Source organism: Podarcis pityusensis (assembly GCF_964106645.2).
Source record: "Podarcis pityusensis genome assembly, chromosome: 2".
NCBI lineage: Eukaryota > Metazoa > Chordata > Lepidosauria > Squamata > Lacertidae > Podarcis > Podarcis pityusensis.
In genome coordinates this window covers 35,814,590-35,829,842 of record NC_138029.1, presented here as the reverse complement: position 1 = coordinate 35,829,842, position 15,253 = coordinate 35,814,590, and the positions used below count along the sequence as shown (strand labels likewise).

The 15,253-nt window shown below is 45.4% G+C and overlaps 1 protein-coding gene across 2 annotated transcripts; it reads left to right on the top strand.

The window, feature by feature from the left end:
- Positions 1-17: 17 nt before the first annotated feature.
- On the top strand, positions 18-13,157 carry TRIM65 (tripartite motif containing 65). 2 transcript variants are annotated; one of them, XM_080993837.1, is made up of 7 exons: positions 18-820; positions 3,289-3,384; positions 3,783-4,016; positions 6,065-6,230; positions 7,523-7,564; positions 8,216-8,296; positions 12,381-13,157. In XM_080993837.1, the coding sequence occupies exons 1-7, from the start codon at positions 371-373 to the stop codon at positions 13,031-13,033; spliced, it is 1,722 nt and encodes a 573-aa protein (XP_080849963.1). In that variant the 5' UTR covers positions 18-370; the 3' UTR covers positions 13,034-13,157. The 2 variants fall into 2 exon arrangements, with proteins under 2 accessions (XP_080849963.1, XP_080849964.1); XM_080993838.1 differs by lacking the exon at positions 7,523-7,564 and having other exon boundaries at positions 20-820.
- Positions 13,158-15,253: the final 2,096 nt, after the last annotated feature.

Genomic DNA, 15,253 nt, shown 5'->3' with positions numbered 1-15,253 from the left:
AAGTACATCCACTTTTTTCTTTTAAAAAAATTTTGGGGCCCCAAGAGAGTGGGGCCCTAAACTACAGCTTGTTTAGTTTATACGTATATCCAGCACTGTCCTGTCAGAGGAGCGGGTGGTATTTGAAAAGGTTGCCTTTCACACGGGGACAAGGGAGCCAGAAACTCAAAACTCTTTTCTTGCAAGGAAAGGAGATGCCAATCATCTTTGCTCTCCCTGCCTCTTTAAGAGCCTGGGAGCTGATGCGCCTTGATTTGGCCCAGCCCTTCCTTCTCCTGAGCCATCTCCAGCAGCTTCAGCCTTTTTTTTTGGCCCTGGGTTTCACTTTCTTTCCCTCTGGGCTTTGTAAGGGGCGCTTCTGCCGCGCGCCATGGCTTCTCCGGACTCGCAAAGGCTGGAGGAGAAGCTGACGTGCTGCATTTGCCTGGATACGTTTAACACCCCGGTGACGGTGCCCTGCGGGCACAGCTTCTGCGAGAAGTGCATCTGCGACCACTGGGACGGAGAGGAGGGCAAAGGGCCCGCCGCCGCGGGCTACACTTGCCCTTCGTGCCGCAAGAGCTTCCCGGAGAGGCCGGAGCTCAGCAAGACCGTCCTGCTCGACAGCCTGGTGGAGCTGCTCCACAAGCAGGAAGATGGCGGGCCGGCTTCCCGGACGGAGCAGGCGGCCGCTGCTCGGGAAAGGAAGTGCCCCAGGCACGGCCGGCCCTTGGAGCTGTACTGCCGGACGGAGAAGCGGGGCATCTGCTGCGTGTGCACGCTCAATGAGTGCCAGCAGCACGGCAAGGCCCTCGTCGAGGACGAGCGGAAAGCCAAAGAAGTAAGCAGGGAGCGGGGCAGAAGCATTTCCGGAGCCGGCCACTTGGGGCCATGGCAACATAACATATACAGTGGTACCTCGGGTTAAGTACTTACCGGTAATTCGTTCCGGAGGTCCGTTCTTAACCTGAAACTGTTCTTAACCTGAAGCACCACTTTAGCTAATGGGGGGCCTCCCACTGTTGCTGCGCCGCCGGAGCACAATTTCTGTTCTCATCCTGAAGCAAAGTTCTTAACCCGAGGTACTATTTCTGGGTTAGCGGAGTCTGTAACCTGAAGCGTATGTAACCTGAGGTACCACTGTATGTACACAGTACAAACTCCTGTGATCTTGGGCATCTCTCTTTTTTTATATGCAGTGGTACCTTGGGTTACATACGCTTCAGGTTACAGACTCCACTAACCCAGAAACAGTGCTTCAGGTTAAGAACTTTGCTTCAGGATGAGAACAGAAATCGTGCTCCAGTGGCGCGGCGGCAGCAGGAGGCCACATTAGCGAAAGTGGTGCTTCAGGTTAAGAACAGTTTCAGGTTAAGAACGGACCTCCAGAACGAATTAAGTACTTAACCCGAGGTACCACTGTACTATATATATATATATATATATATATATATATATATAAAAATTTTTTTAACATATCATTTTCAACAGTAATTAAACATACTTTTACATCTTATTCAAATTTTTGACTTTCGTCAATCCCGTCTGAAAATTTTCCAATCTAATCTCTCAGTATGCATTTCTTATCTTCCCTATTACATTTCAAACTCGTAACCAATATCTCTATCTTTTTCTACTTTGTAACACTTTGTATATTTCTCCTTACAAAACTTCTTGTAGTCCTACTAGCGTAATTTGTTGATTACAGTTGCTCTTCAAATGATTCATATACTTCTTCCAATCTTCTGTAAATCTCTGGTCCCACAGGTTTCGAATCCTTCCTGTCATTTTGTCCAATTCTGCATAGTCCATTAATTTCGTCTGCTGGCCAAAGGAGCCTTCGGGCATCCCATTTTAAAATTAAGCATTCCCTCTGGTGCATTAGTTACTTGGGATTGTGGGACATGTCCCTGCACATTGTAGTTGTTGTGGTGCGCACCTTACTCTTAAAGGATTTATGTTTTGGGGGGCAGAACACTCACCTGTCATCATCCTCTGTCTCAGATTTGGAATGAAATGTCTCAACACAGTTGTTCAGTTGTTTTAAATAATGATGATGATGATGATTAATTAATAATAATTTATTATTTATACCCCGCCCATATGTCCGAGTCTACTCAGCCACTCTGGGCGGCTCCCAACAGAATATTAAAAACATCATAAAGCATCAAACATTAAAAACTTCCCTAAACAGGGCTGCCTTCAGAAATTACTTTCTTTTGAAAAACCAGTCAAAATCCTTCTACAATTTCTACTTTTAGTTAAGTATTTTTATTTATTTACTTGATTTAACTGCCTCCCACCCCCGGCTATGCCCACTGGTGACGCAGAGACAGCCTAGGTTGTGTATATTGCTCTAATCTCAGCTTTGCTGCAGTGGATAAATTTTCACTTGCTGAATGTCTGCCTGATTGACTCACGACTCTTCTCAGATACCAAATGCTTTATAATACTGGGTTTGATGCAGTAAGGCCTTTATCTCCACTGTAGCCTAAGATTTAATTCATTCCATATGAAGGATGGCCGGACATTAACTCTTGGTGCTGCCACCAAGCTACATTTCCTCAACTTCTGTAGGAGAAGCCATGAAAGTTATAAAGCAGGCATCACTTGCCGTACAATGGTACCTCGTGTTAAGAACTTAATTCGTTCTGGAGGTCTGTTCTTAACCTGAAACTGTTCTTAACCTGAGACATCACTTTAGCTAATGGGGCCTCCTGCTGCCGCCGCGCCGCTGCCACACGATTTCTGTTCTCATCCTGAAGCAAAGTTCTTAACCCAAGGTACTATTTCTGGGTTAGTGGAGTCTGTAACCTGAAGTGTCTGTAACCTAAAGTGTCTGTAACCCAAGGTACCACTGTATAGATATGAAACATTTTAAGGCTAGCTAGGGCATAACGACTTTGCTGTAACAATACCAAGCAAGAATCCTTTGCTTGAATATACACTGGAAGACATTGCTAGACCCAAATCATAGCCTATGGGCTTTCGTGTGGTGAGGCAGTTCAGCACTGCTCAATACAAACGTAATGGTTTGGATTAGTCTGGACATCATAGCCCTTTCTTACATCCTCAGTGAGTTACCACTTCCTATAACTTGGCTACCTTGATGCCTACACTGATTACCTTCAATCTAATAGGGTGTTATATTAACAGAACTCTGGAGTCTTTCCAAAGGGATGAATGAATCTTGGAAGATTCATCTGGGGAAATCTGCCACCCCTCTTGGGAAGGTGAGATGCAGGGGCCGGGTGTGGCTAGGTGAGATTGAAGTGCTTGCCTGTTAAATTATTTTGAACTCTTTGGCAGGAGTCCGTAAGAGCAACCCTGGAGAAAACTCGAAAGGAGGCAGAGCCTATCAGAGAAGCAATTCAGAAACTGGAGCAGCGGATAGACAACATCAAGGTAAGGAATCCACAGAGAGCATCATAATGACAAAAGTGCCTCCCATGGGAAGTGCTTGCTCTCCATTGACCCCATTTGGTACCTATCATGGCTAAAACTCCAGTTACTGAATGAGCAAGTGGGCCTTCTGCATTTGTGTCCCTTTCCTAACAGCTCAGACCTGTAGTGAATTCTTTGCCAACCTGGTGCCCTCCAGATGTTCTGGATTACAACTCCCATCAGCCCCTGCTAGCCAGTCAAGGATCACAGTCTCTCTTTTTGCCTGCCTCCCAACATTTTATTTTCTTATTTCCATTAAGAGGGACACCTAGTACCCAACAGAATGCAGAGCAGCAAGGGAAATAGAGGCAGCTACAGTGGAAACAACTGTATTTTGTTGCCCTTCCTTTTTCATCCAGGGTTCCTCGGAGAAGTTAAAATCTGGAGTTGTGCAGAAGTTCGCTTCTCTTGTGGAAGCCTTGAAGGAATGCCAGAGGAAGACAGTGGAGAAGATTGAAAGAGAGCAAGATGCTGCGCTTGGCAAAATGCAAGAGAACTTGGACCAGCTGAAGCGCCAACTGGATGGGCTTACCCAGCGCAACGAGAAGGCAGAAGAGCTGCTCGCTTGTACTGATGATATGACGTTTCTGGAGGTATGTAATGTGTATACTGATGGCATTTGGGCCAGATCTTTATATCCCCACTCCCAGGGGACAGCTTTAATAGGTGGGTGGTCCTGTCAACTTGTTAAAGTTGGTTCATGGATGAGAGATAGTGACCATGAAGGACTGAACTCCAAGTAATTCAGTCCTGCTTTCTGTGCCAGTGAGTTCTTACATAGCCAAACCAAGCAGGATTGAACTCCCCGCCCTTCAATCTCTATGTGCCCCACACCTATGGTTTGGGGAAATGTCCTGGAAGGCGAAACAGGGAGAACCGGTGGGCCAAATGTGGCCAGCAAGCCAGAGGCTCCCCACCCCTAAAATAAACCATAGCTTAGTATTACAGAGTGGGAGTTGCTGCCTGTTCTGCTCCCCATTCCTGGCAGCTGACAAGCTCTTAACTGGAAGATATCTTGAATATCATAACTAAGCCTCTGAACCTTGGCAACCATTGGCATGCAGGAGTTCTGTGTTTATTTAATTCTTAACAGTGATATGCTTTGAATGCAAAGATAGTCCCAGACCCTCAGAAGTTCTTGTAGTGTGGAAGTCCTGCCATACACCAGTGTGGCTACAAATGCTTATCCTTAAAAGTTTACTGTGAAGTGGGGATTCCCCCCCCCCCCCAGCATTGCACTGCATCGTAAGCTAAGAGAGCAGTGGTATGTTTCACACCATGTGTACAGCATGCAACTGAGATTAGAAAAGAGTGTAGGCTCTTTGACTTTTCTGTGGGACTCTTCATAATTATAAGCGCTTTTCTAGCCTTCTCAGCTAGGAGACAGAGAGAGGAGAAATAGGATTAGCTAGGCCTAATGGTCAGCAAGTTGAGACAATTGGAAAATAATTTGGCTGCCAACTCCAGAGCAGAGCTTAGAATGTGAATCACCCACCATGCCAGAGGGGGGAATGTCTGAAGTTGAACTGTCTGGGGGGAATTCCATTGATGGGGCCCTCGGTCTTCAGAGAGACAGGCAAGTCATGCAGTGAGAGGGGCTTATTGTAGCAAAATGGCTTTGCCCAAATGGTTACTCACAGCAACATTTTATAGCCGCCAGCGGCAGCAGGGAATTGTGTGGTTTTCTCATCAGAAGGCTGCTGTGCCATTGTCCTCCTTTCTATTCTGAAATTTTTTTACGAGCTGAACAGTCTCAGATTGGCAAGAATGCCCTGGCACACCACTGCCTTCAAATATATAATGAATACACTTGCTTTTACAGTGGTACCTCAGGTTAAGTACTTAATTCATTCTGGAGGTCTGTTCTTAACCTGAAACTGTTCTTAACCTGAAGCACCACTTTAGCTAATGGGGCCTCCTGCTGGTGCTGCCGCCGCGCCGCCGGAACACGATTTCTGTTGTTATCCTGAAGCAAAGTTCTTAACCCAAGGTACTACTTCTGGGTTAGCGGAGTCTGTAACCTGAAGCATATATAACCTGAAGCGTATGTAACCCGAGGTACCACTGTAGTTCGCTTTTATTTTAAACTGTTTTTCAACATAGTGCTCAAAGTGGCGTCACAAAAGGGACCCACCAGCGTGCTCTTGGCACATTTGGATTTCTGAGCAAGTGCTATGGGGACCACTAAGGCAGGCAAAGGAGGGGAAGAAGTGGGGAGGGGAGCATATGTCCTGCTTTATAGCTACCTCTGCTTGAAGGGCTGGCTGGTCCAAGTCCAGTTTAGAGATAAGAAACCACAATGAAGGGAGAGGCAGGGGCTTGGAAGTTGCATCTGGACAGAAAACTGAGCAGGGACACAGGTCACGCTATTAAGGTCTTCCCAATTTATTTTTATTTCAATGAATTGCAATTTTGTCCAAATGTGCATATATTAACATATTTTATGCAAATTTGTGTTAGTTTGTTCCCTTCTTTGGCGATGCATTTCCTCCTGCTTGGCAATATGTAAGTGGCCATTGTAGAGTACCAAACTAAAGAATTCCAGGATCGACCCAGTTCACTTAAATAAGCTGAAGTTAAGCTCCATTCATGTACGTCAACAGTCAAACTTTGTGATTCCTACATTTCCTGTTCCTTGTAGGAACTGCATCATCTTCCTCCTCTTGGCAACTTAGAAGTTATTCCACCTGTTGAGTTTGATTTGGCCAGCAATGTGGATGCTGTCACTGAACTCTTCACTGAGGTTTCCAGGCTTTTGCAAGAGGCTCAGTCAAATTCCTTGAGTCCACCAATGACTGAAGCAAAAGGTACCGTATTTTTCGTCCTATAGGGCGCACCGGCCCATAGGACGCACCTCGTTTTTTTGGGGGGGGGAATGAATAAAAAAAAATTATCCCCCCCGCCGCCGCGGCTGCCGCCCCAAGCCTTGCGCACACCTGCCCGAAGCACGGGGAGCCCTCCGGAGGGCTCCCTGTGCTTCGGGCGACAGGCTGCCGCCCCAAGCCTCGCGCACCCGGCGGGACCTCCTGCCGGGCGCACAAGGCTTGCAGACACTCGCCCGAAGCACGGGGAGCCCTCCGGAGGGCTCCCCGTGCTTCGGGCGACAGGCTGCCGCCCCAAGCCTTGCGCACCCGGCGGGACCTTCTGCTGGGCGCGCAAGGCTTGCGGACACTCGCCGGGGCTGCAGGCTGCTGCCCGCAAGCCTTGTGAGCCCACGGGAACTCCCACCGGGCTTGCAAGGCTTGCAGATAGCTTCCTGAAGCCTGGAAAGCGAGAGGGGTCGGTGCGCACCGATGCCTCTCGCTCTCCAGGCTTCAGCGAAAGCCTGCATTCGCCCCATAGGACGCACACACATTTCCCCTTCATTTTTGGAGGGGAAAAAGTGCGTCCTATGGGGCGAAAAATACGGTAATCATTCAGCTGTTTTATGGAGTGGTGAAAAATTCAAGATCACTTGTGGAAAGTCAGTTGGTCAGTTTTCTTTCTAATAAAGGCAGCTGGAGGTTTAAGTGCTACAGTAAAGTGGGGGAAAGTATTTATTTTGATAGATTTCCATATTGAAGAGGAATAGTAGGGCAATGACAGTGCTTAGTTTTCTGAAAGAAAGATTAGATTTGTACTGCCAGAATTACCCCAATTTTCTCTGTAGTCATCCACAAAACTTTGACCTCCTCAGAGAGACTTTTTAAATCTTATAAAGTCCTTTGTTCCCAAATGTTTTCCTAGGAAAGTAGGATCCAGTTCAGATGTAATCATGACAAACCACAGTTTGTCATTACAAGGACAAGCTACAGCAAGCCTGAGGCTCATTCGCTTCCTCCTCCACTTCCCAGCCTTCTCTGACCATAAGAGGAGGAGATTAGAAGTGTCTGCTTCTAGTTGTAAAAAGTGCAGGAAATTGTGGTTTTGTTCTCAAATCAGGATTCAAAGCCATTCTTTGATTCTGTCTTCAGATCCTGGTTTGAGAACAAGCTGCAGTTGCACAAACCACAGTTTCCCACATTTGGATGAAAAGGCAAACTGAAGCTTGTTGCAAACTGAAATTCTGAACTGGGCCAGAACATGTGGCCTTTATCTGGATTTCACCTACTCATTTCAGCTCCTGACCTGGAGGCAACCCTTTATAATGGGCCTGGGCAAGGTGAGCAGCACGATACCAAGGAGGGCAGGGAGCAGAAGGGGGTGGCAGTGAGAGCACCTCATTCATCATTGGTTTGGGCCCACCATTGGCTCCAGCCCTGCCCACCAGTGGCATGCAGCCCCCCAACAGATTGCCCCCAAAGGAATCTTGCCCTCAAAGGAGAAAACCCTTCCTTTTGCACCTACATGACACCAAATAACTCATACACAGCAGTCCACAAGTGTGGTCTTTTGTGATGCATTAGGATGAGAATTGTAAAGCTTGTTGCACACAGAAAAGTGATTTTAGAAACTTTAATAATTTGATCATACATCAGAGAGTATCTATGCTTTGTCTTGTTTCAGACCATGAGAGATTATGCCTTGGGAGCACCTAAGTGTCTGGTTATTATGAAGAAAAATATAACACTGTGGGATGCCTTTAAGTACACTGCTGCTGCTTCTCCTTTTTAAAGAGAAATATTTTAAAATATATCCAAAGGCCAGCTTTGAACCTTGCTGCCTGTGTATCTTGTGCTCACCCCTCCCGAAAAAGGCTCCCCCAACCCACTGCCGAGTCTTGACTTGTCTACCATTTTGAAATCGTTGTTTTTAAGGCAAATGAGTTTCCTTCCTGCTTTTAAGTTTTCCTTGCTTATCTCTCACTCTACAGTCTCACCGGAGCCAAAGGTGATTGTGAGAAGGGCTGGACCGTGCCTTCCAGACAATGAGTTAAGAATGTCTTTTTTGAAAGGTAAGTGACTTTCTGGGCTGCACGCAGTTACTTAAAAAAAGGAAGTAGGGTCACAAGTGCATAAATATATTCAGAGCTGCTTCCTTTGGGTCCTCTGTCAGAATCATAAATTTATTTCTTTGTGTGTGCGTGTTCTGTTGGTTATAATAATATTCCTGGTGGTGGTTGACCTGGGGCGGGTGAGGAATTCTCGCATAAACAAGTCTATTCATATGAACAGCATAGCATGGAAGTTGCAAAGTCACACAAGAATGTAGCTCCTCTTCCCTTCCACTTATGGGGTGGAATTCAAACTAGCGCTGAGGAGATCACTTGTCAGTGCAAGCATTTTTGATTTCTCCTCTCCTGTGCACTGTTGTGGGGGTTCTCCTACCCTTACCCCGAGCTGATTGAGGAGGGCACACTGCGCTAGTGGGGCTCAATGTGCTGGCTCCCACTACAGCACCTATAAAGTTTAAGGCAGTCCATGATTTTTCTTTTTCATGCAAAGGAATCAATGTTGCAAGAGTTTGCTGCTCCCACATTACACTGCTCATGCAAGTAAGCATTGCCCACATCAGTAGTCCTTTAAAAAAAGAAGAAGCATAAGTTGGCCCTGGTGTGCCTTCAGATCCAGGAGTTCAAAAAGCTTCGCAAAACTGTGGAGCCATATTGGAAGCAGCCAATGGAGACCTATAAGTTCTGCATTTTATTCTCACTGTCTCCCACACACCTGTGGAGGAGGCGGTGACCAAGTTCCCCAACTCTGCTTTTGGGGGCAGCTGGGTTCCCTGTTAAGATTTCTAGGATCCTCCTTGTTCAAGAGAAGCTTCTTGCGCTTAGATTAGCAGGAAACCAGGAAGCTATGGAGCAGATGTTCACTTTAATCACAAAGAACACAATTTATCTCTTAAACTAATACAGTGGTACCTCAGGATGCAAATGGGATCCGTTCCGGAGCCCCATTCGCATCCTGAAGTGAATGCAACCCGCGACTACGCATCTGTGTGTGCACGGGTCGCGATTCGCCGCTTCCGCGCATGCTCGTGACATCATTTTGAGCGTCTGCACATGCGCGAGCGGCGAAACCTGGAAGTAACACGCTCTGTTACTTCTGGGTCGCCGCGGAGCGCAACCCAAAAAGGCTTAACCTGAAGGGACTTAACCCGAGGTATGACTGTAAATGGAACAGCTCCTGTTTTCTGACACGGGTGGAACATGGATCAGAGAGAAAGCACTTAGGACTAGTAACTACCGCAAACAGTTAGTAACTCCTTTCAGAAATCTGTGGACCAGAGCCAATGGACAAGGTACAAGCTTTTGTATATACTTGCACATAATGCCTGTGTACTTTCCCTGCCCAGGCTTCTGGTTTGCATCCCTGAGGGAAATAAATATTCCATTAACCTTATTTAGGCAGAAGGCTGATCAAAGGGAATGTTGCAATGCTGACAACTGACACCCCTCATAGGCACCCTGGCAATGAGCAGGGATTTCTCATAGGCCATTGTGAGCAAAAAGTGATGTTTAAATAAAGCAGAGCCTGCCATCCTAGAGATCTTGCTCCAAAGAAAATGGAAGGCACCCACTTCCCTTGGCTTTTATTTGACGCCTCTAAAGCCAACTTCCACTCTCAAGTGCACACTGATACTTTCTCCTTGCTGCTTTGGTTAAATGCCCTGCAATACTAAAAAGTTGGTATTTTGTTCTTAGAACAGAGTTGACAATAGATTAGCTCTGATAGGAGAGAACAACAGAAGAAATTGCCAAAATGCCACTTCAGTAAAGCCGTGGCATGCCTGATATTAGGGATGGGGGGGGGGGGGGAGAGACTTCCGGGTCAGCGCCATCGGTGAATGGCGGAGTTCCTCCGTCCGGAGGAACGGGCTCCGTGGAAACTGGGTCTTCCTGCCGCGGCGAAGGTGGGGACCCACTAGAAATCTCAGGCGGAGGAAGCCTGGGAACGTGGGGTTCGGCAGGGCACCAGGAGCGCTCCCCTACTCACAGGGAATCCCATTTAGGGGCTCCGGAGCGAAGTGGGGTGAGAACTGACTGCTACTTTCACGGAGTGAAGCCGCACAGCCATTGCCAGAGAGCACTGACTTTTTCCTGTGGACAATTGGATTTAAAACAAGTACCCGTGAGTAGAAACGGAAAATTGGATCAAGAAATCTCTTAATTTGGTAACGAAGCGGGAAGGTTCAAAACAGGAAGTCTGCCTTCCGCTTTTTGTATATAGACTAAAGCAAAAACTTTGTAAGCTAAAGCCTGGAAAGCTGTCAAAAAAGTCTAAATTTTCTTCATTTAGAATCACTGAAACCCCCTTGGAAGCAGGAGAAAAGGGGGGAACGTTGTTCAACCCTAGCAGGAGAGGGAGTGAAGAAGGATAAGTTTCCACCGTCTCTAACTTGGGAACGGGGTGTCAGAGACAGAAATTGTTGGAGAGGTTCATTGACTGTGAATGGGATATTTTGACAGATAGCTAAAGAAGAGAAACAAGCTGATTCCAATGTTGCCTTTTGCATCCTAAAGAAACAAAATATCTGAAAAATATCTGAAAAACGAAAGTAATTTTCCTTTGTTGGACTTGCCTAAAAAAAAAAAAATGGATACAAATAGAAATTGCCTCCTCTAGAGGGAGCTTGTCAAATTGTTGCTACAGTACACTTGAGGGCTCAACAGATGTGAGATTAAGACCGTGGGAACAGGCTTTTCTGACCTTGACTAAAGATGAGTTGGAAAGAAGACTGGGTGCTTGCCTTATGTAAGACAAGTGCCCTGCTGGAACAGATGCATGAGAAGATGGACTTGATGAATGAGAAAATGGATTTGACTGTTGCGGTTAATAACTCTGGGCAAACAGGGAATATTGATACAGAAATTATCCAGGGACCAACTCATGAATCTGTACTGACTGGGCATGTGCAGAAGATAATGGAGGAGGATGCGGTCGCACCCCAAATAATACAAATGGAGAGTCCCGAGGCCCTACAGGAGTATGAGCCGCTGTCATTGAAGATTGAAGTTGGAGTGGGCCAGGGGGAGTCTGGAGTTGAGGAGGTTCCCAACGTTGGAGAGACCTTGGAATATGCTTTTAAATACTTTTTGGACTATATTGAGGATTGTGGGGAGTGGGACTGTGGGGAATGGGCAGGTTTGATGAAGGGAGATGGAGACAATTCTGGCTTGGAACCCGCCAGAGGCCTACCCCTCAATGAGAAAGGAAAGAAATTAAGAAAGAGACCAACAAAAGACAAGGAAAAAGGCAAGTATAAACAAGAAGAAGAAGAACTGCAGAAGGGACATGGAAGAGACTTAAGGGCTTCGGACATAAGGCTTCCAGGTTGATGGACTAGATGGAATGGACAGTAAGGACTGACACGATCCGAGACCAGGAAGAAGGGACGTTGGATGAAGATTGGAAGAAAATTTATAAAGAAAATTTTCTAATTGGGGAATTGGCTAAAAATTAATGAATATTAGGGAAAATGTTGGGATGAAACTATATGACTTTAGCAGAAATGATATCAGGAGTAATGTATATTTGATAACTAAGATTCAAGCTTTAAGGTGTTTTAGGGTAAGATAAGGTTAAATTAATTAAGGTAATGTGAATAATAGAATATGAGGAAAGATGGAAAGGATTTGTTGAGTTAATTATTAGATTAAATTAGGTTAGGATGAATTTTTTAACAAAAATTGAGAAAGATGGAAAGAATTTGCTGAAATAGATAATTAAACTAGAATACAAAAAGGGAGGTGTGAGGAAGTCAATGAAACAAGCAAATGGAAGTTTTAGATATGTAAGTTGGGATTTGTGTTGGTTTTCTTTTTTCTTTTTATCTTTTTGTTGTATTGTTGTATTGGTTTTTGTGTTTTTTCTTTTCTTTTTGTCTATTATAGTGTTGTTTTTTAATGGTTTTTTAATGTTTTTCTTCTTATAATTCTGAAAACTATTAATAAATATTATTTTTTTAAAAAAAAGATATTAGGGATGGGGGACCTTTTTCTCTAACTGAAGAGGAATTAGCCAGTTAAAAATAGGTTAAAGACACTTGGGTGTTTTTTCTCCCACCTGACTTTGATACCTTTGTCACTCCTGCAGATCAGCAGAATTTGACCTTTGATCCAACTACAGCTAACCAATACATGCAGTTGTCCGATGAGAACCGGAAATGCAATCACTCTCAACGTATTCCAGGGTCGAGGCCAAAAGACCCACAGAGGTTTGAGCCGTGGCAAGTCATGTGTGCCCAGAACTTCAGCCAGGGCAGCTGCTACTGGGAAGTCAAGTTATCTGGCCACTCTGTCATCATTGGCGTGGCTTATGGAAGGTTCCCCAGGAAGAAGCGGGCTGGCCGCACATTCACCATTGGGCTGGATAAACTCTCCTGGGGCCTGCACGTCCAGGAAGACTGCTATATGGCTTGGCACAATGCCGAGTGCATTAAGATAAAAAAGCACGTGTGCAAATTCATTGGAGTGTGGTTGGATTGCAACCAAGGAGTGCTATCCTTTTATGGCGTGGATGACAACATGACACTTCTCCACACTTTCAACACGATCTTCACAGAGCCCCTTTTCCCAATCTTCTGGCTTTGTGAAGGCATAGCTGTGACCCTCTGCCAAAAGCCACAGGGCAAAGTTCGAACTGATGGGGAGCCTCCTGTCTTGCAAGCAGCTGCTGCTGCTGCCACCACAGTGGACGAACTGCCAGCTGAGGAGATGGCTCTGAAACAAGGAGAGCAACTCTCCTGAGATCTCAAGGTACTTTGTACTCATCTTCCCCAGGGAGATGCAAGTCCCCATTTCTCATCTCAAGGTGGGACAAGTGTGCAAGAGGGATTAAAATTTGGGGAAGATGATTAGGGCACTGAACTCCGACTGTTTGTCATATTTCAGCCTACTTAAGCAATTATTAGGGGGCAGGGGGAATGACTGGAGGTGGACAGAACTAAATTGGTTTTTTAAAAAAAGTAATTTAAAAAATTTTAAATGGCACAGTAGGGACTGATAACTTCACCTTGGGACATATTAATTTTCAGAGTCTGCTTACCTTGAAACATTAAATTCTCCACTATGTATGTACTGCGTATGTGTAGCTTTTCATACAAGGAAACTGAACTCTTTGGTTCAGAGAGGTTGCACTATTTTATGGTGTGAGTTTAAATTATGATGGAAGGAGTTCTATTTTACTTCTCTGTGCAGGCTCAACATGTCGTAACTGCTCATGTGTTTGTTGCCACTTTCTCATCAGCAGATTATGGTGGGAATGAAAACTTGCCAAGTTGGTTCCTGTTTTATTGTTCAGCTTTTAAAAAAAGTTTTATTGAGAAATAAAGCTTTCTAAGCAAAAAGTAAAAATAAGCTTACTAAATAAATTTCTTTTATTAGAATTCCCTGTTCTAGCTGTGAGCTAGAAAATTGTCATAGCCCCAGCGTAGAGTATCCAAGAAACAAAACTGATCTGGTTCTTAGTAAGGTGACCTTAAGCTCACAATTGCCAGGGACTGGGTATCCTACACTACTGAACCTCTTGGTCTTGCTGATCAAAAGGTTGGTGGTTCGAATCCCTGCGATGGGGTGAGCTCCCATTCCTCTGTCCCAGCTCCTGCCAACCCAGTAGTTCGAAAGCATGCCAGTGCAAGTAAAATAGGTACCACTGCGGCGGGAAGGTAAACGGCGTTTCCATGCGCTCTGGTTCCGTCATGGTGTCCCATTGCACCAGAAGCGGTTTAGTCATGCTGGTCACATGACCCGGAAAACTGTCTGTGGACAAACGTCGGCTCCCTTGCCCTGAATCGAGATGAGCGCCGCAACGCCATAATCGCCTTTGACTGGACTTAACCGTCCAGGGATCCTTTACCTTACACTTTCAGTGACCCCTATTTTTTATTTTGTTTTGTGTATTGATTAATTCCCTCAAGTCCAAGAGCTTTTCTCATCGTTCCACAGCTTGGAAAAAAGCACCATCTTACTCGCTGAATTGAAGGTTGGTTAAACAAAATCTCTTTGGATTTCCTGTGCATCTGATAAAATCTGATTCGGTGGATAAAATCAGAGGCGTATGGCTACTGGGCTTCAAAGGTCCACAGTGACAGATAGCCATTGATAGACCTATCATCCTTGAATTTGTGTTTTCCAAACTGTTATTGGCCATCACTGTTCATTCTCTGAAATAAGGACGGAAGAACAGCCTGCTGGGCCAGGCTAATGGCTCATCTGGTCCAGCAACCTGTTCTCACAGTGGCCAATCAGAAGCCTGAGGCAAGAACACAAGCAGGACTTGAGTGTAACAATGCCCACCTGTGATTCCCAGAAATTGGTATTTGGAAGTATGCTGCCTCTGACAGCAGATTCGGAACACAGTACTTCCCTTTCATTAGTTGCCCTCAATTTCTAATATCGGGGGAGGGGAGGGTTATCTTTCCACCCACCTCTATCTCGCTCATCCTATTAATATATAAGTCACTATCATGCCCCTTCTTTGTTGCCTTTTGTCCAAATTAGGGAAGGTGCACTAATAGCTTTATCCCCCCCCCCCTTTTCATGCCAATGAATTTTTGGAGAACGGTGGGCAGAACTGTGCACTGTATCCTAAAAGCAGTTATGCTATTGATTTAAATAAGAGAATGTTGATACCGGCCATTTTACTTCCAATTCCATTCCAAACAATCTGAACACTGAATTTGCTAGGTGCGCCCTCTCTAATCTATGTGTGTTTCTGTCCCTTTCCCTGACCCTATCCTAGGCAAACAAAATTGTATCTGTCTAGGTCACAGCACCTATTTATCGTTGAAAATCTACTCAGTCTCCAAGTTAGCAAACATGTGAAAGCAAGCACATATGAAAGGATGGTATTCCCTATGATAGCTGCAGTGCTTACTTCTGAGTAAACATGTTTAGGCTCAACTTGTATGGGAGATTCATAATTCCGAGCGCCTCCCCGCCCCCATCAAGAAATTCATTCCTGATTAC